General features: G+C 41.4%; 1 protein-coding gene across 10 annotated transcripts in view; it reads right to left on the bottom strand.

Moving 5' to 3' along the window:
• The window catches only part of DNM3 (dynamin 3), a 346,807-nt gene that overhangs the window by 261,397 nt on the left and 60,832 nt on the right, over positions 1-24,578 (bottom strand). For all 10 annotated transcript variants that reach the window (XM_038758051.1, XM_038758053.1, XM_038758044.1 and 7 more), the window contains exons 3-4: positions 8,930-9,079; positions 7,311-7,514 (exon numbers count right to left, since the gene is read on the bottom strand). In XM_038758051.1, the coding sequence (XP_038613979.1) occupies positions 7,311-7,514; positions 8,930-9,079 (354 nt within the window). The remainder of the gene's footprint in view (positions 1-7,310; positions 7,515-8,929; positions 9,080-24,578) is intronic.

The following is a 24,578-nucleotide window of genomic DNA, read 5'->3' as shown; positions in this document are numbered from 1 at the left end:
TCTTTTACTGATGCCCAATAAAACCAGAGGGAAAACATAAAAAGGAAATTACCCCAGGACAAAGTCTGCCGCCTACAGTGAACACATACTTCATAAATAATGCTTTTTCCGATATGGTTTGATCCAGGAAAAAATTAAGAAATGGCAGAGAGACAGAAAGCGGATAAACATGTACTGAAGTTGAGTGAGTACTTTGGGGCAAAAGTGTACTCATAAAAATGAATATTAAGTAAATCAAATAACAGCATTCCTCCTGATGCACTTATGATGCTCCAGCTTTAAAACGGGACTGCCAGTGAATCCAGGGAAGGTTCTACTGAACTTTAGAAAACAGGTCCCTAATGGTTTAAGAAAATGGAACCTTCTCATAAGACCAAGGACCTTGCAAGCAAACAAGGATCTCTCTTCATGTTGCTTTTTTCCTTCAACCTCCTAGGGCACAACTGATAAAGAAAGAGGAAAGGGTCTACACTGGTAAACACTATGACTATGAATAAAGAATTGGTACCATTGCCTTATCCCAGGAAATAGGGCAGGGGGCTTATGCAAAACTGGTTTTTTCAATGAAGCGGAAAAACTCTCCCAGTTCCTACTTAAACCACTCTGAGTATCATGCTGAAAGACGGCTTACAAAATAGATGAGGAAGCAATGGTGCCTCTGCTGTTGAGGTCTCAGAGACATTCTGTTTGGTATCATAGATCACACCCATTTTCTGTACCAGCCATCTTGTAATACAGGCCACTGGGTCCCAGGGCCCTGTGAGAGAATGTGGACAGCTCAGCACAAAACCACCACTAATAATAATAACAGTAGTAATTGTGGTATGTTGTTATTATTATTGTAACTGTGGCATCTTAAACACTACATGCCAATTACTGTGCTAAGGGCTGGAATTGATACACTATAAGCAGATTGGACACTTTCCCGGCCCTACATGGGGCTCACATTCTAAGAGGGAGGGAGAACAGGTATCCCCATTTTATAGATTAGATAACTGAGGCACAAGAAGTTAAGTGACTTGCCCAAAGCCATGTGGCAGAAGGTATGTGGCAGAACCCTCTGAGTCCCAAACAGTCTTCATTTCACTGGGCAAAGCTGCTTCTCTCCACTATTGTGAAAACAACACAGGGGCATATCCTACAGGTAATTCAACATATCTGTTCCCTCTTATACACTGGTGTCTGAGCAATACTTAACCTATATGGCAAGGGCCCGAAAAGGAGTACTACTGTATTTTCATGGGCACAGTGTGTTACTATACAAGAGATCCTCAGTGCGACCATATTCCCATCCAAGGATACCACCTCACCATCAGTAGCATCATCTTTGAATCAAAGGTCGACTCTAAACCATCCCACCCGCCCCCCGACTCCTCCCCTTCAAGACTTCCAATGGAACAAGCTTAAATAAAAAACAAAACCCTTTTCACAGAACAGGAAAGGCATTATCTAGAGATTTCTGGGAGACAACTGAAATCCTGCTGAAAATTACAGAAGGGGTTTTTCCTAAATCAAGTTTGACCATTTTCTGTTACTTAAGTAGTTTCTTTGAGAGGAAAAAGCATTCTATACCTCAGCATGAAAGGATTTAGGGTTTACTTCCACCATGAACAACATTTAATATATTAAGCCCAGCGTTAGCCTCAGTCCCTTTTTCTCTGAATTCAGAAGCAAAGACAACTTGTGGGTGGAAGAGGATGTGAATACATTCAGTGAAAATGAATGACAAACGCAGAATGTGGTGCACCTTTTGGAAAGGCTTTCTTTACAGATAATAATACTTACGATTTCTATATTCTATAATGCCTCCTGTGGTTAAACTCTTTCAAACAACTTCCATGAAGTGCCTAGATATTTTGACAAGGGTGCCATGTTGTTCTGAATAGAAATGCCTTTGGACTGTAAAATTCCTCCATTAGATTGTAAGCTCCTTGAGGGCAGTGATCATATTTAGCAACAAATATTGTGCTCTAACAAGCACTTAGTATAGTGCTCTGCACAAATTAAGCACTCAATAAATATCCTTAAATGACCAATATGAATGGGAATCTCTTCCCTACTTCCAAAAAAACCCAACATCCTGTATGTGGAGGGTATAAGCAATGTGACCTGGAGTCTCTCTCCCTTCTTTCCATTGCCAAAGGAGGGTCAGAAATAAAAGTGTGCCCCTTAATGGACTTCAGGCAGTTATGACCGGGTATCTGTGAAAAACAGAAAATCTGAAAATGTTTCAAAAAAATGAAAGCAAATAAGTCTGTCTTCAATTTGGTGGCAACATTCCTGCCCAGAGCACATGCTTTGTCTCAAGAAAAATTGATCTGCTCTTTCTAAATCAGGGGCCCAGTGTTCTGCAAGTTTATTTTTCCTGCTCCAGACAGCCCCTTCTCATGCTTGGTTTAGATATGAAATGCATTTGGGTATGAAATGAATCAACTGTGAAAGGAATTACAGGTAGACATTTGCCCCTCTCAGTGAGGCCTTTTAGAACAGCTTTCTATTGTAGGCTTGCTCTGGAAATGTTGAAATGCTTCTGTGCCTAGGAGATAAAAGATCCAGTGTCAGGCTCCAAAGGGAATGAACTCATACTTAAGAAATAAATCAAAACATGATCGGCATCTCCTGGGCTTTGCATTTGAAAAGTATGCTTCTCATCTAGATGAACTGGGTACATGGGGATTCATAATACCTATGAAATATGGGGATTTTAGACTTTGGAAACCCATTGCCACATAGGACAGTGACTACAATAATATGATAACCTTGTACTGATATCTCTATTATAATAAATTATTTGGAAGCCTACTCCCAGACTGCTCCATGTCCAGCCTTTCAGTAATGGTATCTCTAATTTGGATAAAACTGGGGCAATAAATTATGTGTGGGCGACTCGACAGGAGTTGAAAAATTAGGCAAAGCAAAACTTCCGCTGATAGAGCAGTAATGATAGCCTTATTAAGTCAATAGAAGGAGACAGACATCAAATTTCAGGGCATTAAAATGCCTTTGGAGGTCAATTAGGATGCATTTATATCTGTGCATAAAAACATAAAGAACTCATCTGTCTTTGGTTATTCACAGTCTCTCCCAGAGATGTACACTTCTACATTTCTGCGCGAATAAAAATGATCTAGAGAATTTCTGCCTGTAAGAGAGCTGTGAGGCAAAACTTAAAGCACTAACACAAACTTCATCACCATGGAGTTGATTAGGAGATGACTTCATGATTTCTAGAAATCCCACTTGTATTACCTCATTCCAATAGGATACTTGTTTTCCTAATAACTTGGGGGTGTTTTCCTAATAACTCCCTGTCCTCAGTTCTTCTCTCTCCCACCTCTAACCTTTCCCTCTGCCTGGAACTCACCCCCATCCCTACTTCAAATTCACCTAATGACTGCTCTCCCCATCTTCAAAGCCCTCCTCAAATCATATAGCCATTCTATGTACTTCTGTCCTCACGATCACCCTAGCACTTTTGTCACATATCTTACACACCCAGTTACTTCAGTACTAATTCATATACATATTCACTTTTCCTTCCTCCTGGCTGTAAGGATTGCTTGATTATAAGCTCCTCGGGGAAGCAACCATGTCCACTAGCTCTATTTTGCTTTCTTAGTATGATGCTTTGCACCAAGGAAGACCAGGGTCCTCTGGGATAACAGAAAAAAAAAGTTATAGCTTGGGAATGTGGTCTAAAAGTGTGTACTTGTCCCTTTATATTTCATTTGGAAAATCATCCACAAATAATGAAGTTTTTCTTTTTATTTTATTTTCTACACCGTTCTTTTTTCTCCCCAGCCCTCACCATCTACATTCCCTTCTATTCAAGTCTTCTTCTTTAGTTGCCCCTATCACTGGAAAATACTTTTCTGATATTGTTGGGCACCATGGGTCCTGCGAGGCTGTAGGTTTCCAAGACATTGCCTTTCAAAGTTCTCTCCCACTCTGATTTCCTATGGGTACTGCCTCCAAGGAGAAATGGGGCATCTTGGAGAAAAGGGAGGGAGAAAAGGGAAGCTCTTTATGGGCTGCCCCAGCGTCTTGACAGAGGATACCCAAGTACAGAAGGCCTCAAATTTCCTCATCTGTACAATGTAAAATCATCCGAAAAATACCTGTTCACCCTCCCTCAGACTGAGCCCAATGTAGGACAGGGCCTGTGTTTGAGCTGACTACCCCAGCGCTTAGCACAGTGCTTTATAAATGCCACCATTATCATTTCCCAGAGACCAGGGCCATGGTACCAATGACAGGCAATCAATCTCTGACCACTGGCTGCCTCCCAGTTAAGCCATGTAACAGTAGCATGAAGAAAGAGGTATTGCTTATTTCCCCTGCCTCCCCTCGCCCCATAAAAAGTTCCAGGAGAGAATTTTTCAAGAATCTCTACAAAAAGCAGCATGGCCTACTGGAAAGAGCACCTGAGAGAACCTGAGTTCTAACCCCAGCTCTGCCAAATGCTTGCTGTGTGAATTTGGGCAAATCACATTTAACTTCTCTGTGTGCCTCAGTCCTCCTGTTCTCTCTCCTACGTAAACTGTGAGCCCCAGGACAGGGACTGTGTCGAACCTTATTAATTTGTACCTACCCCAGCATTTAGAACAGTGTTTGACACATCGTAAGCACTGAAATACCACATAAAATGACAGAGCTAGATTAAACTCTTGAATTAGAAATTCTAATTCCAACGCTGCAGAATCCTCAATGCTTAAAAGCCCCATCCAGTTGCAAACAGCTTGCTAAACTCCTCAGTCCAAGCTCTGTCTCCATCAGGATGTGGATTGAAGCAGATGGAGGCAAAACAGTTTCCAGCCCTAAACTGCTTACTGCCCTCGTGAGACTCTTTTCCAGATGAACTTAGACTTTACAGGAATCATCAAGGGAGTCGAAGAACTACTTGGCATGGCCTCTACGATCTGGCAGTTGGGTGAATCATAGCCATTTCCACAAACATTGGGATCCTAATTCTGTCATCAATAACGACCATTTCCTGCTAGTCAAGGAATTCTTTCAAACCGCTAAATCACTTCTGCTTCAAAATCCTTGGTTGTTTGAAATTTTTAAACAAATGCCATGCACAGGCTGAAAGATTAGCCTTCCTTCACATGCCTTTCCACCTTAAGACATACTTTGTGAAGGAAGAGCTACCAAACCATGGAGCTCTTCCCTGTCAGAGTCAAGGGAAAAGGGCCCCCACTGATCAGGAACCAAGCTGAGGCAGCATTTTTTGCACTTGGTTGGCATTCTTGTGTTTCAACAGGGCTATTCCCCTTCCAGCCCAAAAGACGACTTGTGGCTGCCATCCCAGATTAAAAACAAAGTTATTATTCACCAGGACCCTCCTGTGATCGATGTTAATTCTCATTAGCAATCACTACATAGGCTAGGGGGGGATGAACAGTAAAAATAGAGGACTTTTCACCAGGTCACACCAACCCACCATATTAACTCCCCCTACCCTCCCACGCCCAAGTTCCTGAAATTTTCCTTTTACTCCTTTCCCAATACCATGAACCACTGGTCCCAAGACTTGCTGCTGCTGTCAGAGCCACCACCTGCTAGACAAGCCCAGTGGGTTTTTTTTTTTTTTGGGGGGGGGGGCATTTTAAACGGAATTTGTTAAGCAATTCCTATGTTCCAGGCACTGTTATAAGTGCTGGGGTACATACAAGATAATCAGATAAGATCCATGGGTCTCACAATCTTAACGCCCATTTTACAGATGAGGTAACTGAAGCACAGAGAAGTGAAGTGACTTGGCCAAGCTCACACAGCGGACAATTGGCGGAGACGGGATTAGAACCTAGGTTCGTCTGACACCCAGGCCCATGCTCTATCTTCCAAGCCACGGTGGTCAGGCACATCATCATCATCATCATCATCATCAATCGCATTTATTGAGCGCTTACTGTGTGCAGAGCACTGTACTAAGCACTTGGGAAGTACAAGTTGGCAACATACAGAGACAGTCCCTACCCAACAGTGGGCTCACAGTCTAAAAGGGGGAGACATAGAACAAAACCAAACATACTAACAAAATAAAATAAATAGAATAGATATGTACAAGTAAAATAAATAAATAAATATAGTAAATATGTACAAACACATATACATATATACAGGTGCTGTGGGGAAGGGAAGGAGGTAAGATGGGGGGGATGGAGAGGGGAACTATGGGCCATGATAAAATCATTAAAGGTCACAGAGGATGAACCTTATTCAGTTTCCTATGTTTGGGTTCATAAATACAAACATCATAGAGACAGGTGCTACTGGCCTTCAGGTAGACCTTGATTCCAGGAAGCTTCTTTTGAGTGGATCAGAGAAACTGTCATTGTAAGGAGCTTATTCACACCATTCATTGTTGAAATAAAAGAAGAGTCAAGAAATGGGAGGTAGCATAGCCTAATTGGAGGAGCACAGGACTGGAATCATGAGACCAAGATTCCAGTCTCAGATCTACTTCTTGTCTGCTAAATGACTATAGGCAAGCCACATAACTTTTCTGTGCCTCAGTCTCCTCATCCTTAAAATGAGGATAAAATACTTATCCGGCCCACTCAGACTTTGAGTCCCAGGTGGGACAGGACATGTGTGCAATCTGATCATCTTGCATCTTCCCCAGTGCTTAGTTAGCATAGTTTTTGGCACACAGTAAGTGCTTTGTACATACCATTATTATTACTATTGTTTCTGTCAATCTATTAGATCCTCCTTTGGAACAAGACGAATTTGACCATTTTTCATTTTGCTTAATATATTGAATGGAAGGGAAGGAATTCTGCTCTGGTAGTATATTTCTAGCTTTATTACATTTAAATATAATAATACTAGTATTTGTTAAGCACTCAATAGATGCCAAGTACTTTACTAAGCACTGGAGTAAACACAGGATCATTAGACAGTCCCTGCCTCGTATGGTGCTCACAAATAATAACAACTCTGGTGTTTGTTAAGCACTTACTATTTTCCAAGCACTGGGATAGATACAAGTTAATCAGGTCAGACCCAAGCTCTGTCCCACATGGGGCTCACAGTCTAAGAGGGAGAAAAGGCAATGGATCCCCATTCTAGAGAAGAGGAAACTGAGGCCCAAAGAAGTGAAGTGACCTGCCCAGGGTCACACAGCAGGCAAGTGGAAAAGCCGGGATCAGAACTCAGCTTATCTGACTCCAAGGCCATGCTCCTTCATAGTTCAATTCCAGTATCCTTGAAACAAAGTTGGGAGAATCTATATTTTCTTAAAATTTGCCCAACCTTAAAATATTGACACTTAGTTTACCTAATCTTGAGGGTCATACACTTACCTTGAGGGTCAACTTCCTTAGCCAACTTAAGGGCATCTGAGTTGGCAAGATCTGTATTCGCCGGTGTGACAGCCAAGATCAGGCAGTTCTCCCGAGTGATAAACTGCAGAATCATTTCCCTGATCTGATACTCAATGTCTTGTGGCTGATCCCCTACTGGCACTTTGGTGATTCCAGGTAGGTCAATAAGGGTCAGATTCAACACTGTATTGAAAAGACACAAGAATCTTACTTCTCTGTCATGGACCAAAGAGAAAGCCAATCATCCCAAAAGTCATCGGAAAATGGAGTGGTGAGGTAGCCCAGATGAGCCACGAAAAATGTCACTAAGTTAAACAGATTAGAGAAACACTGAGAACCAGTATGAGAGCTTTGCTAACTTTCACAATCGTTGTGGCATGATTGTGTTATGCCAAATGTTGCTTGTGACTAGTTTTGAAACGCTTTGGCACCTCTAAGCCAACAAATTCATATCCGGGGGAGTATAATTAAAACACTTCAGGGAAAATGCATATGGCATCTGCCATCATTGCATACGGCATCAATGTTTTAACATAGAAAACATTCAGAGTAAAGCTTGTCCTTCCTTTCACAAACACCATATGTTATTTCATACAGCATTTTAGCTAATTAGCCTACTGGCAAGCTCTTAGGCATTCATGAGCCGTACAGGTGAAGGTTTATCAACCTTACATTTGAGAGAACTGAACCCAACGGGCTGCTGGAATCTACCCCAAAACATTTGTTCCCTTTGGCGTGCAAAACACGGGTTGGCACAAACGCTAACCAAGTACTCTTGAGAAGTTGTAATTGAGCATGGTGCCACAGTTTTTAAACCAGTACAGAGGATTAGGGAGAAAGCCTGCACTGTGGCCGTGTACTTCAGAACACAGAATTTTCCTGTAGTCTTCTGACAGCCAGGTTCTTCTGATGATATGGATCAGAGCACTGCTGCCACTCGGCAGTGTAATGAAAGGGACTTGAAAGTTGCAAGGACAATCGAGTGTCCTTTTATTAAGTGACAAATCAAATGCTTCAAGGGAAATTACAAAATTCATTCATACATTCAGTTGCATTTATTGAGCGCGGTGTGCAGAGCACTGTACTAAGCACTTGGGAGAGTACAATACAACAATAAACACTTACATTCCCTGCCCACAGAGTTCTCCAAAGTAGCCATAAGTGAAAGTCCAGAACTGTAAGAGGACACAGTTAATATATATCTGAGGACTTTAGAGAGTTTAGACTAAACCTAGAGCTAGGAACAACATACTGGAATGGGGAGAGGGATTTCAGCTTGGAAGCTCCTAGAGGGCTGAGATTGTGTCTACTTACTCTATTATGCCCACCTAAGCACTTAGTACAGTGCTCAACACCCGATAAGAGCTCAGCAAAAGACACTAATTGATTGATTTGAGAAGGGGACAGATGAATTCAAATTTTTTTCAAGAACATGCATCTCTGAGTTGATAAACTTTTATAAGTTACACTAGTACATTTCAAAACATAGGTTTGTCTTTTTTATGGAGTTCCATTACATGGTCCAGTCCAGAGACCCATTACATTAATCAATGAACGAACCATTTTTTTCCTCTGTTAAAGAACGTGACTTTACTTACCATGTGGTGAATAAACACGTAAATTTATAGGTATAGAAGAAATTCCTTTATTCATGCCTGTCACTCGATCTGTTTCTGCTTCAATCTCATGGCGGACTTCTTCAAAATCTGTGAATTTCTTCCCTTTGCAGTGTAAGAACTCAGCATATTCTATAAAAGGTAAAGAAAGAGGTTCTTAAATCGTATAATTTCCTTAGTGATTTCAAGTCAGTTTTCCTACTATAAGAAACTAAATATCCCAAAGGCGACAGGCACCTAAGGAAAAATGAAATAACAACACAAAAAATAAACTGAGACAGGATCTCCATATATACATCTGGGGGTGGGGGGGGACAGAGCACTGTGGCAAAACTTAGGCTCTTTGCATTTCAGATTCCAACATCACAGCAGTCACAGCGGAAGTCTCAGCCACAGTGGTGGGAGGGTCCAACCAAAGACCACCTAGGGTGCCTTGAGGAGTGGACAGGCTCAGCAGGAATCCTGAAAAATGGCTGGCAAAGATTGAAGGTAAACACTGGATTGGCTAATGGCATTAGGGTGTAACCACTTAGGCCATAAAAGTCTCCTGCATGTAAAACTCCTGTGTGCATTTTGCTGTACAGTGCATCCTTGCCCTCTCACCCACTTGTTGCCCTCCACATCTCTAGGCTGTAAGCTCATTGTGGACAGGGAATGTGTGTGTTACATTGCTCTGTTGTACTCCCCCAAGAGCTTAGTACAGTGCTCTCAACAAAGTAAACACTCAGTAAATACGATTGACTGACAGACTTAGTGGGAATCTGGCTGGAGGGAGGTTGCTATGCTAACTACCCTCCAAACTGTCAGTTCCTTGCATAGGTTTGGAGGGCTCAGGTCTTCCTTTTGAAAAAGAAACATGCAAGGCAAACACCAGTTTCAGGTGCTTCAGAACAGTCAGCACTGACTGCAGTCACTCCTTGGCCTCCACATGCACCTCAAAATGCACCTGAAGTGACCAGACACTCACCCATCATTTCCCTGAGGAATTCTCTAGAAAAAAGGTTGACAGCTGAGACGCTTAAATGAAATCATACACCGAGCACTCAACTGGGACTCGGAAGATTTCAGTTTGATTCCTGCCCCTATTCAATTAGCTGTGAGCCTGGAGAAGTTGCTTCCCTTCTGGATCATGAGTTTTCCATATGTAAAAGAAAATAAGGATAATTCTCTGCTGTTGAAAACATACACGGTACATATGGTGAAGTCCTTCATATTTACATTGTTTCTTATATGTAAAGAGCATTTCTAAAGAAAAAATTAACATCTATTTCCAGCAGATCCAAGTCCAGGTCCCCAAAACAAATTCAGCCCTACTACGATTCCATCTCCAGGAAGCCTTCCCTGAGTAATCAATCATCTTCTCACCCTATTTACCTCCCTATTGCATCACCGGAGCATTGAGTCCTTACCCCCTAAGCACTTTAGGTATTCACCCCACGCCCTCTCCTTAGATACATATCTTTGTACGTGGTGCTTCCCCTGCCTATAATTTATGTTAGAGTCTCCCCAGTTATTTTTTAAGCCTTTGGAGGGCTGGGATCATATTTACCCACTCTATTGCACTCTCCCAAGTGCTTAATACAGTGTTCTTCACAGAGTAAATGCTCAATAAAGACTATCAGTTGACTGGTAATTCAGCTTCTGGTTACTGCTGCATTATCAAAATATTTGTGGTACAATTCTGTTTGCCTGTATCTTACAAATTCTTGCAATGTTGATATTATCTGTTTTATATTCTAAGACTTAAAAAGGGAAGGTGTTGCATGTCTTTTGTTTGCTAATAGAGGGCCTACCTCTGCAATGTATTCATACGCAGGGCTAGCAGATTCCTGCTTTGAGAAAAGGGTCACTGGCTGTAGTCTGGCTTCACTCACCCTCCGCTCCTTCAGAGACAGATAAAGGGCTTATTTTTCACTCCAACAACAGAAGTTATATGCCCCCTTTCTGAAAGACCTTGCCAAGGAAACAGAAAACGTGAATGAAGTCATATATTCGTTTTGGGGACATCTGGCAATACTGAAAAATAAATCCTATATGATAGTTCTTGCCCAAGCATAAAACTTGGGGTTATTTTCAATAACAACCTCTGCGGCAATTTAACGCCTACATCAACAAATATTTATTTCCATGGAGAAGCTACTGTGGCTCAGTGGAAAGAGCCTGGGCTTTGGAGTCAGAGGTCATGGGTTCAAATCCCAGCTCTGTCAGCTTTGTGACTCTGGGCAAGTCACTTAACTTCTCTGTGCCTCAGTTACCTCATCTGTAAAATGGGGATTAAAATTGTGAGCCCCCGGTGGGACAGCCTGATCACCTTGTAGCCTCCCCAGCGCTTAGAACAGTGCTTTGCACATAGTAAGCGCTTAACAAATACCGACATTATTATTATTATGATTATTATCATTATTATTATGTAATTAGCAATACCCTGGGGCAAAAACTGTTTTCTACATTGTCAATGTCCAATAAACAAAACCTTAACCGATGCTCATTTCTTTTTCACCACTAGATGGCACATGCTTGCTTTTTGTCATTTAATGATGCTTCCTGGCCTCATCGTAATATCCACATACATTATAAAATCAATTCCACTTCAACGCTAATTTAAATTCCACACCTACACTTCCAAAAATAACAGTTTTGTGCGTAAAAATTATTAATAAATCAGGATTGATCTCCCTGAATCTCTGGACTTTTTCTGAGTCTGAATCTCTTTCTTTTAGACTGTGAGCCCACTGTTGGGTAGGGACTGTCTCTAGATGTTGCCAATTTGTACTTCCCAAGCGCTTAGTACAGTGCTCTGCACACAGTAAGCGCTCAATAAATACGATTGATGATGATGATGGCCTCTCAGTGAATAACAACAACAATAATAATAATGACAGTAATAATCCCTCAATTAATTTTTTTCCTAAAAATCTGATACTCGTTTTGGGAGTTTTTAGGACCTGAGTCACCTAGTCAGATCATTTTCACATTGTCTCAGAATGTGTGAGCCCGCTGTTGGGTAGGGACCATCTCTAGATGTTGCAACTTGTACTTCCCAAGCGCTTAGTACAGTGCTCTGCACACAGTAAGCGCTCAATAAATACGATTGAATGAATGAATGAATGAATGTGCATAACTGGCATCATCTAGACTGTGAGCTGCTTGTGGGCAGGAAAGTGTCAGTTTGCTTTTATATTGTAGTCTCCCAAGTGCTTAGTACAGTGCTTTGCACACAGTAAGCACTCAATAAATACAATTGAATGTATGACATGACATCTACTTACATTGGCTTCAGTAGCTAGCTTTCAGGCAACTGGGTCCCATCCAACAGCTTTTTCAGGACATCATCCATTCCCCAGAGGGACTATGGAAGGGCATTTTCTACAAAGAGCTAGAGCAGTTTTTCCCCCTTTTTATGGTATTTGTTAAACACTTACTCTGTGCTAAGGTAGATAATCAGGTTGGTCCATGACTCACAGTCTTAGTCCTCATTTTACAGATGAGGTAACTGAGGAACTGAGAAGTAAAATGACTTGCCCAAGGTTACACAGCAGAAAAGAGGCAGAGTCAGGATTAGAACCCAGGTCCTTCTGACACCCAGGCCCATGCTCTATCCACTAAGACATTCTGCTTCTCTCCACTGTTTCTTGAGAATAAAAGGTCTGTATCCCTATTTGCTAGCATGACATTGCTCAAAAGTGATTTTTCTCCTCTGGCCTAAACATTCTGTGCATACTGATTCATCTGTGCACACACACCTCATTGTGCCTTGGATTTTCTATTTTTACCTCAGTTCTACAGCTTGTTCAGTGCATATCAAGCCTTGTTCTCTAACTTGGCCAACAACGGACGCAATCTCTGCAACAAAATGTTACCCTACCATTAGAAAGGGTTGAAACTTTAATAATACTGCTTCTATAAATTGGATTTGGTTCAGTGGTGATGACAGGAAGTTATTGTTTATGCTTTAGAAGTTGGGTCTCTGGCATCCACTAGATTGTAAACTCCTGGGCAGGGATTGTGTCTACCTACCCTATTTTCCTCTCCCAAGCACTTAGTACATACTCTGCACCCAGCAAGTACTCAATAAATACTACTGATTATCTGATTGATCTTGCCTTCCCAGATATCTCTCTCTCGCTCCCCCATTTATCTTCCCCCCCCACACACACACACTAAAAGTCCCAACCCTGGGCTCAAAATGTAAAGTTGGCACTTAGAAGCAAAGCATAAAGAGGATGAAACTATAAAATGAGAAAATGTAATCACACATTTTCTATGGTTTCCCCCCTAAAATGTGATTTATTTCAAAAAGTGACATTTATTGATTCCCATAATGAGTTAATCCAATCTGCTGTGTCACCTATTCAACTGACTTGGCAGAAACTAAGTAGACTCCCAATGACAGAACAAATTTCTCATCTGAAATTCAGACACTGCAGTTTTCCACTACAATTTGAATGCCAAATTAGACGTTTAACTAAGCTGGCAACCAATGATCCCAATTGGAACGGAACTAGCAAAAAAGGCTTCTTGAAGCATTAAAATCACGAAGGAAGTCTTAAAGAGACGGCCAATTGGTTATTTGTATGATATGGACTTAAAAATAATTTTTAGAGTCCAAGCTTGTATGGGACAAAAGGCCATTCTTTATTCTCCTGCAAAGGTAGGCATACCCTGAAGATGACTGACAATGTTTGGATAAAATGTTGATCAACATATGGCTCAACAAGAATAATCCACAGTAGTGCATTCGCAAAGTGTGGAACTTCTACAGATGCATGTAAGAATTTGGAGTCCCGAAGTTCCGCATTAGAAAGTGAGGTGACAGCTTTAGCATGACTGAAAAATATCTTTATTAATAAAGGAAATCAATCAAAGGTAATTCAATCAATCAGAAAAGGAATGCCAAGGCATTTTGCTTTATCAGAGATTTTCACTTCATATTTGGGTGAGGGGAATTGAAGGGTTTTGCAACCATTTTGCACTCAATAACTGCTACTGTTTGATTGGTGTGGATGAGTATAGGGTTGGAATCTTTGGGAAGCTCTGGGATCTTTTCATTAGTGCCTGAAAGGAGGTGGCAGGGTGGGGAACCTGGATGTATAGGGTGGTGATGTCCAAAAGGATCTGAATCTGAAGAGAGAGTGAGAGGGACAGAGCTGGAAAGCCCTGTGGGATTTAGCGGAATAAGTACAAGCCTGGGAGTCAGGACACGTCACCCCCTCCTCAAAAAACTCCAGTGGTTGCCCATCCAACTCCACATCAAACAAAAACTCCTCACCATTGGCTTTAAAGCCCTCAATCACCTTGCCCCTTCCTTCCTCACCTCACTACTCTCCTACTACAATCCAATCCACACACTTCACTCCTGTAATCCTAACCTTGATGTCAACTATCTCACCGCAGACCACTTGTCCACGTCCTGCCTCTGGCCTGAAATGCCCTCTCTCCTCAAATCCAACAGACAATTGCTCTCTCCAGCTTCAAAGCCTTATGGAAGGTATATCTTCTCCAAGAGGCCTTCCCTAAGCTCCTCCCTTTCCTCTTTTCCCACTCTCTTCTACATCACCCTGACTTCCTCCCTCTGTTCTTCCCCCCTCCCGGCCCCACAGCACTTATGTATGTATCTGTAATTTATTTTTTATATTAACATCTGTCTTTCCCCCACCCCCCAGACTGTAAACTCATTGTGGGCAGGGAATGTGTCTGTTTACTCTTATTTTGTACTCTCCCAAGCGCTTAGTACAGTGTTCTGCACAGAAGTGCTCGATAAATTCGATTGAATGAATGAATGAGACCTGAGTTTTAATCCGCCATTGGCCTGCGGTGTATCCTCGGGCAAATCACTTAACTTCTATGTGCCCCGATTTCCTCATCGGTAACATGGGAATTAGATACCTCTTCTCTCACTCCCTTAATTAAGACTGTGAGCCCCAAGTGGGACAGAGATTGTGTCCGACCTGTTCACCTTGTATCTATCACAGCAATCAGTCCTGATCACTGAACACTTATTGTGTGCAGGCACTGCACTGAGCACTTGGAAGGGTACAACACACCAGACACATTCCCTGCCCACAATGAGCTAACAGTCCAGAGGATGTAGTACAGTACTTAGCACATACTGTGTGCTTAACAAATACCACAATGTTTATTATTAAGGCCTCACCTTTGCATTTATGGTTTCTGTCTGAGGTTTTATTTGTGGGGTGGTTATTTATGATCATTGAATTTGAGGACTGACAATGAAGCAGAGAAACTCAGTAAAACATTCCTATTTGATGCAACAAATGGCTAAGGATCAACTCAAACATACGTCAGTACAGTGCTAAGCGCTTAGTACAGTGCTAAGTGCTTAGTACAGTGCTCTGCACACAGTAAGTGCTCAATAAATATGAATGAATACCTGAAGCCTCATAAAAACAACAATAAATCAGGGCTATTTCTCTCAGAGAACTGGGGAAAGCCTTTAGCTCAGCTGGACTGTGGTAACAGCTAACCTGACACATGTCTTATTTTGAAAAGCCACTGGAAACTCAACCATCACCCACAGTAATCACTTCCAGTATTCAAACCTTGTTAATAGGAAATTCTTTCTTCCAACTTTTAATCAAAATCTCTCCTGTTTCAATTTTAAAACATTTCTTTTTTATGTTCATTGGAGGTAGAGAAGAACTGAACACCAGCCTCCTGTCATATCTTGGAGTTCATTTCCTGGTCACTTCACAGCTTTCTCTATTCTTATGTACACATTTCCAATTCTATCACTCTGTCAAGGGCTCAATTTTCCAACCCCTTAATTTTTGTCTCCTCTGACACCTTCCCCTTTATAATTATTCCCTACCACCTGTGCAGACTCAACCCTAAATCCAACAATAAAGGAGCTTCCCAACACCTTCATGTTCTTCCCTTACCTATAATTTATTTTATTGTCTGTCTCCCCCAACTAGATGGTAAGCTCCCTGAGAATGCGGGGTTTGTCCACGACTATATTCACTCTCCCAAGCACTTAGCAGTGCTCTGCCCAAAGTAAGCCCTCAATAAATACCATTAACGGATTCTATACTTGGAAAAAACAGTGCCCACACCTTCTCCCCAAGATGGAGGCAAACGAGAGAAAATAAACATTTTCCCTCCAGAGATACCAGAATGAAAGCAAAGATTATTGTCATATAAATGGCTAGTGAGAAATGCTGGTGGCTAGCTTTTGCGTGAAATGTGTCCATTTCTGAGGATGGGTGGGTGGAAGACAGGGAGAAAAAAAGAGGTCAAAAAACCCTTCAAAACTTGATTTTATCCTCTGATAAAGTACTCACAGTGGAAACAAGAACATTTCAAATCAAAGGACCCAGTGCTGTGGGATATTTGCTATCTGCTGAGTGGCTATACACAACAAATGGATGTACAACACAATGAGGACACAAATACGGGAGTCCTTAATTGGCATTTCCATCTATCTGGGAATATCCAGCCTGTTGAATGTGATTTACCACCTGACTGGAGGAAAGTGTCAAGAGACTTCAGATTAAAACTTAAACCTAAACGGCACTATCCTAACTTCCCCCAAGAATAGAGAAATTTTGATTGGCATTTATTTCCTTTGATGATTTTCTTTCAAAACTTACGATAGGTTTCACAGAGAACGAGCCTATGAAAAAGCGAGAAGTAGAATGTCGCCTTTCAAAGCCAATCACATTTAAATAGAGCCATCAAAATTAATAACAGATTAAATCCAGCCCTCGCCTTTGATCACATACTCACATCTTTATAGACAGCTAAAATCTTAACCGCTTTGGAAATAAAGCAGCAGCCCAACATTTTCCTATTTGACATTTCAAATTTAGCTTGCCACTATGAGACAACAACCATTTGTCTCATCACTCAGCAGGAGCTGAAAACTGAGTTACTTTTTCTCCATTTACCATTAACTCTCTTGCTGATGTGCTGGTGCACAAGACGGCAACAAATGAGTCTCTATTCCACCCACTATGAATAAAACCAATGAAAAACAACTCGGTTTCTCTTCTTCTAAAAAGTACTTTGGAGGCCGGGTGACTGATTAGCCTTTCACCACTGGAGATCTGTGTTCAAATACAGAATCGGATAGCAAGCAGTATCAAATGTACTAGTTACATCCTGATTCTACAAGACAGCTGCCTTCATAGTGCTTTGTACAGCCCCAGCCATTCAAAGGATGCTCAGGGAAGAAATGTTGATGAACTGATACTGAGAGCTCCTGCCACGAAGAGGACAGTACTGGTGTTATGAAGACCTTAAAGATCTCAATTGTCACGCATAAGCAAAGCTGGAAGGAGGAATCTTCCCTGTTTCTAACCGGTGCCCTGACTCTCTCAACTTAACACGGACTTGATTCTGCCAAAACACCATTAGGGAATTAGGGAACGTTCTTCCAACAACATGAGCCCGGTTGGGTACCAATGTTATTAAAGAAACTGCTTGTGCCTATGCTTGTGGAGTCAAATTGGGGGAGGTCTACTCTGAAAATTTTCCTGAACACAATGATTTCATGAGAACGCAACCCTGGTGACCCTGGGAGAACTGGATGCATTTCTTCTAAAGAAGGCTAAGGCGGCAATCAATCATATTTATTGACCTCTTTCTGTGTGCAGAGCAATATACAAAGCGATTGGGAGAGTACAATGTAACAGAGTTGGTTGGTATGTTCCCTGCCCACAAGAAACTTACAGTCTAGAGATTAGAGAGTCACTTAATTTTTCCTCAAGTTGCTTTATAAAAGTATCTCTCCCCCCACTCCCAGCCCTTTTTTAATGGAACTTAAGTGCTTACTAGGTGCCAGGCACTTTACTAAGCACTGGGGTAGTTACAAGCTGATCAGGTTGAACATAGTCCTTATTCCACCCATGGGGCTCACAGTCTTAATCTCCTTTTTACAGATGAGGTAACTGAGGCCCAGAGAAGTTAAGTAACTTGCCCAAAGCTACACACTAGACAAGCGCTGGAGCCAGGATTAGAATCCAGGTCTTTCGAACATCCAGGCTTGTGCTCTATCCACTGAGCCATGCTGCTTCTCTTCTGATTCTATTTTGAATCATGCTATGACAGTATTCTCCAGAGAACTATATTTTTGCATATGAGGGTGCACATTCCTGATTCAGTTTTGCAAAACAGATATTAGCACAAGAATGACTAGCTTAATTCTAATGGCACAGGGGGTCTGGGTGACCACCCTCATCATTTGCTACTTCTATGCCCAGGAAATACAATTATTTGCATGTGCAGTACCTTCAAAGTTTACTTCTATTTGAATTTTCTAGGCAATTACTATCTGTCGAGCCAGGCCCCAAAAGAAATTGGGCAGTGATCTTGAAAGCAACTCAGTAAACACTCATTTTCCTTACTGTTATCTTTTATAAGGATTTCATGTAAATGCATGCTTTTTGGGGGGCTCAGAATATCTGTGAATGGATTCTAGTGAATTTGGGAGCTAGGAAGCAGCCTGGTCTAGTGGAAAGAGCACAGGCCTTGGAGTCAGATGACCTGGGTTCGAGTCTCAACTCTGTCACTTGTCTCCTGTGTTGCCTTGGGAAAGTCACTTACTTCTCTAGGCCTCAGTTTCCTCATGTGTAAAATGGGGATTCATTATCTGTTCTCCATCCTATTTAGGTGAGTGCCCCATGTGGAACAGGGACCGTGTCTGATTTGGTTATCTTGTATCTACCTCAGTACATAATAGGGTGCTTAGTATGGAATAAACACTTAACAAATAACCCACAAGAGGATAGTGTCGCAATTGCAAATGGATTGAAACATCTAAAGATTAGAACTCTCCATCTTCAAGCAAAAACTCCAAAGACTCCAATTACCAAAACACTTGTCTATGTACCCCTTTACCTAACCCTACATCATTTTCCAAGTCAGAAGGAGCTATTAGGCTAATTTGAATCCACATGTCCTGAGCACAACTGGCCCACAATCTGCTCCAAACCATGCTCTGCTAGCCTGGGCTCATTTTGGAATCTGTGGGACCTGCAGCATGTCTGTTTAGCCCCTCCCCATTTTGATGGGCTTGGTAAAACATTTCTGCGGACTGTGCTCATCTGACCCATATCTAGGACCATTTTAGAACCCATCCAACACCCTTTGTCACCTAGGGCAAAAGTTACATAAGTCATTTGCCCAAATTGGGTGAGTATGTGTTTAAAAAAAAAATCAACTTCAGTTTGGGTTAGCCCAAAATATGCAAGTTCAGTGTGCAAAAGCCTGCAGAAACTACATTTAAAGTAGGTTCTAATAAAAGAAGAGTACATATGCTTCTCTTTCTGCTTTGCCTGGTATTTAGGGGGTAACTACATCCTCTCTTCTCCCTACAACTCTAACACTCCAAATCCATGTTCGACAAATGGACTAGCAATAGAGTTAAAACTATCTGCCCATGTGATTTTTTTTCTTAACAGTTCAACATTGAGGACAAATGAGTAACAATTTGCAGACAACCTCTGTTGTCACCCAGATAATAAATATTAATATTTTAGCATACTAATCTAGGGGCAAAATAATAAAGGAGACCGTGCTATGCAGCTTTTCCAGATTTCCAATTTGATTCCAGTAGATTAGGAAGCAGAAAATCTCTAATTAAAACAAAACTGCCTAGCATCAAATCATTATAACTTACTAGGTCTCCGCTGAGGATATATTTATAGTTCTCAGATATTCCCAAGAAAAGTTGCATAATCAAGTGTTGCTCCAGTTTCCTCAGCTCTAGTTCGCCAACTTCAAATACCCAAAAAGTGAAAGTGTTTCCAATAAACCTCTATATTGGTTTGTTAATATCAAGGGCAAATTTTCTGCTTCAGTAACAGTAAACCAGGTGGATTTGTTTGAAAATTCACAAATCCTTGAAGCAAGCCACTAGCCACAAACACTCGGGGGATTGTGTTTCATCGGTGAAAAATTATGAAGACATCTGCTTAGGACTCAGAGGACCTCAGTTTGCATCCAGAACCAAGGTATTAATTCAACAAGCTACTACTGATAAAAGGATAGAAAGGAGAGACAAAAGTCATTGCAGATGGACAATGAAGAAGTTTTAATAAATTTGAAAATAGAAAGGTTTTATATTTATGTAGAATGAAACAGCATTTTAGATATTAGCATGGCTCAGTTGAAAGAGTGCAGGCTTGGGGGTCAGAGGTCGTGGGTTCTAATCCCAGCTCTGCCACTTGTCAGCTGTGTGACTTTGAGCAAGTCACTTAACTTCTCTGTGCCTCAGTTACCTCATCTGGAAAATGGGGATTAAGACTGTGAGCCCCTGATTACCTTGTGTCTACCCCATAGCTTAAGAACAGTGCTTGGCACATAGTAAGCGCTTAAAAAATACCATTATTATTATTATATTGAATTTCTGTCACTCGACTGTTAGGTTCCTTGAAGGCAGAGACTGGTGACTACCAGCTCTAATGCAATTTGTACTCTCCCAAGAGTTTAAGAGCACACAAAGTGCTCAATAAATACCACTGAGTAATCAACAGATTTGTGCTACAACACCCCAAGGATTGTTCCTGAGTCCTCCTCAAATCTGTTAAACATATGAGGAAAAAGGTGGAGAGAAGCTGTAAATAAAATGGAAGTGGCAAATAAATGAACCCAGGTACATCCTAAAGTTCACAGCTGATTATGGAGAAGGCTCTGGATGGCATTTTCATTTTAAGATTATTTACCTAAATGTTTAATATCATGATTAACACAATGGAGGATGAAGCTCATAAGGACCAGTCATAAAGGAAAAAAAGTGTAAACATTCTATATCCTCTCTAGACTGTAAGCTTATTGTGGGCAGGGACTATGTCTACCAAAACTCTGCTATATTGTACTCTCCCACACATCTAGTACAATGCTCTGCACATAGTAAGCACTCAATATGATTGATTTATATCAAATCCATAATCTGCAACTAATAGCAAGAGTCACATTTAGTTGGTAAAAGCTATTGCACAGGGAAGAAATGGGAATTTGGGCACTTCAAATTAAGAGGAAGATACAAATTTTCCATCCTTCTAGACTATGTGTGGGCACAAGACATTCTCACTCAAAGACACATTGATGAATGCAGCTCTCCTTTGGCAGTGTCATCTTCGAAAAGAGGCTAACGCTTCCAATAGGCAATATTCACTTACCTTGGGTAGATAGTCATTTGTCCTTGTTCAGGATGATGGACGTTTGTTTGGATAATCAGTTCATTGGATACTTCAAAAAAGTAGCTTGTCTAACTGAACCAAATTGGGTAAGCACCTCTCCACCACTGTCACAATCCACTTTCCACCTTTTCAATCACCCAAACTAGCTCTGAGCCAAATTACTTTGGATTATCTGCTCTCTTGTTTACACAGCATTTCCGACTAAGTTGGCCTTGCTTACACGCTCAATTTTGTAGTGATAGCATTTAATAAAAAGGATCAAGATAAGATTCCTTTAAAACCCTGGCCAGTTTTCCAAATTTTCCAATGGCCCAAAGGTGCAACGGCTACTCAGAAGGGAGGAGTAAGGGAAATGAGGAATTAGTTGGAGAAGGCCTCTTGGACGAGATGTGATTTTAATAAGGCTTTGAAAATGGGGAGAGTGATTGAAGGTTGGCTATGAAGAGGAGGGAGTTCCAGGCCCGAGGTAAGATGTGTGCAAGGGGTAACAGAAAGAAATATGTAATTAGAACAAGTAAAAAAAAAAAATCACAATCTGAAAACGTTAACTTGCCATTTATTTCAGGCATGGTGACTTTCCAAGGCAAACAGGAAGCGATTGAATACTGCCTTTAATGAGTCACAATGCAAAATGATTTTTCTCCAAATAACACTCCTATTTTTTCCCTATAGTCTATTGAAGAGCCAAGTGCAACTTTCCCCATGCACAAAAATGCACTTTCAGCCATGAGTAATAATTTCTATCCTAATAGAAAGCTATCTGAACCTTAGTTTCCAAATGACCACCTGCGATAATCGAAAATTAGAAAACCCAATCAAGAAGACGAGACTGGCTTTTGAAAACTGTCAGAGACGGGAGGCAATGAGGCATTCAAGCTTCATACCCCATTGAAGGACAATAAAATTGTAGAAATTTTTTTTAATGGTTGTGAGACCAGTAGACAATACCCAGTCTTTTATGCAATTTCAGCAGTGTCACGTATAGACCCATACTCAGCATCAAGTGGCGGTACAAGGTAACCAAAAAAAAAAAAAAGCCTTACTAAGCAGCCAGCTCAGCAGCACAGAGCCAACACAAAAAGCAACACCCTTTTACTGGGGACATACTTGGAGAATGGATAAGAGCAGCTGCTGTAAGGTAAACTGAAAAGAGGCACCTACAAGCAGAGAGAGCAGAACATATATCTCAGTGGACTGCAGCCTTGATGTGACTTGACAATGGGCTGATGACAGATCACCGCAACAGATCGGAGAGGTGGGTAGGAAATGGGAGAAGGACTGCTCTCTGAGTGGAGGTTTTGCGAAGCTGGTGACAACAACAGACTAAAAAAAATAAACAGATATGCCCCATCTGCAGCAAATTCACCAGTACAACTAGAAACTATATCTTTATGTGCATAAAACATAAAATGAACTGGCAGTTGCACATCAGCATTTTCATCCATGCCTGTACATTTAGATAAGATTTCAAAAATGAAGAATAGCTCCACACATGTACAAACATATACTGGAGGAAAGAGGAGACAAATTTTCATCAACCTCCTTGGGGGCAGAGAAAGTATCTACCAACTCTGTTGTACTGCAGTCTCCTAAGTGCTTAGTACAGTACTCGGCACAAAGTAAGTGCTCAATAAAAAACACTGACCGATGAAACATTCCCCAAGAGATCATTTACATACACTTAGAATATTTGTGACAGTCATGATAGGTGGATTTTCTTACTGATTGAAACTAATCATTTTCCATCTGCTTAATCTTCTACTTTTAAAATTGGCACTATATCTTTGCTATGCAGAACTATTTGGCTAAAGAATAAATACATATTAAGACCTCCCCTGGACATCCCAATATCAAATAATTTATCTCCTTGCAACTAACTGCACACATTTCTCCAAACCCCAGTGCCAAAGCAGCGTGGCTCAGTGGAAAGAGTACGGGCTTTGGAGTCAGAGGACATGGGTTCAAATCCCGGCTCCGCCACTTGTCAGCTGGGTGACTTTGGGCAAGTCACTTCACTTCCCTGTGCCTCAGTTCCCTCATCTGGAAAATGGGGATGAAGACTGTGAGCCCCCCGTGGGACAACCTGGTCACCCTGTAACCTCCCCAGCGCTTAGAACAGTGCTTTGCACACAGTAAGCGCTTAATAAATGCCATTTAAAAAAAAAAAAAAAAAAAAAAAAAAAAGCAGGCATTCTAAAAAGTCATGTTAAACCCCAGAAGAGAGCTCCCATTTTAGCTTGAGGTGGTTCTGCAATTGGTCTTCACTTCAATCAACCAATGATATTTATGGAATGCATGCATGCACAACACTAAACTAAGCACTTAGGAAGCAAAGTGACCTAGTAGAAAGAGCAAGGTCCTGGGAGTCGGAGGACCTGCTTTCTAATCCCAGCTCTGCCACTTGCCTACTGTGTGACTTTGAGCAGATCACCCAGCTTCTCTAGGCCTCAGTTTCCTCAACCGTAAAATGGGGATTCAATACCTGTTCCCCCGACTACTTAGACTGTGAGCCCCATGTGGAACAAGGACTGTGACTGACCTGATTAACTCGCATCCACCGCAGCACTTAAAAACAATGCTTGACACATGGTAAGCGCTTAATACCATAATTATTAATATTATTAATAATAATAATAGAGTTCACCTTACATGACTTCTATGGATTTTCACTCGCTATCCTTTTTTGGGAAGTGATTTTGAACTTAACCTTTTTTTACTAAATACAATGGGGTTCATTTTATATAATAATGCTGGTATTTGTTGTGAGCTTACTATGTGCCAGGCATTGTAATAATAATAGTAATAATGATGGCATTTATTAAGTGCTTACTATGTGCAAAGCACTGTTCTAAGCGCTGGGGAGGTTACAAGGCGATCAGGTTGTCCCACGGGGGGCTCACAGTTTTAATCCCCATTTTACACATGAGGTAACTGAGGCACAGAGAAGTTAAGTGACTTGCCCAAAGTCACACAGCTGATAATTGGTGGAGCCGGGATTTGAACCCATGACCTCTGACTCCAAAGCCCGTACTCCTTCCACTGAGCCACGCTGCTTCTCTGAGTACTGTACTAAGTACTACGATGATAATAAGGTTTGTTAAGCACTTACTATGTGCCAAGGACTATACTAAATACTTGGGTAGATACAAGATAATCAGTTCAGGCATCATCCCTATCCCACATTGGGCTCATAGTCTCAGGGGGAGAGAGAACAGGTATGGAATTTCCATTTTATACATGAGGAAAGTGAGGCACAGATAAGTGATTTGCCCAGGGTCTCACAGGTCAGTGGCAGAGACAAAATTAAAACCCAAATCCTCTATCATGTTCACCCTCTTTCCACTAGACCTTACTGGTTCTATACTCGAGAAGCAGCATGGCTCAGTGGAAAGAGCACGGGCTTTGGAGTCGGAGGTCATGGGTTCAAATTCGGGCTCCGCTGTCAGCTGTGTGACTTTGGGCAACTCACT

Source organism: Tachyglossus aculeatus, chromosome 16, assembly GCF_015852505.1.
Source record: "Tachyglossus aculeatus isolate mTacAcu1 chromosome 16, mTacAcu1.pri, whole genome shotgun sequence".
Taxonomy (NCBI): Eukaryota; Metazoa; Chordata; class Mammalia; order Monotremata; family Tachyglossidae; genus Tachyglossus; species Tachyglossus aculeatus.
This window is presented reverse-complemented; position numbering and strand designations above follow the sequence as displayed.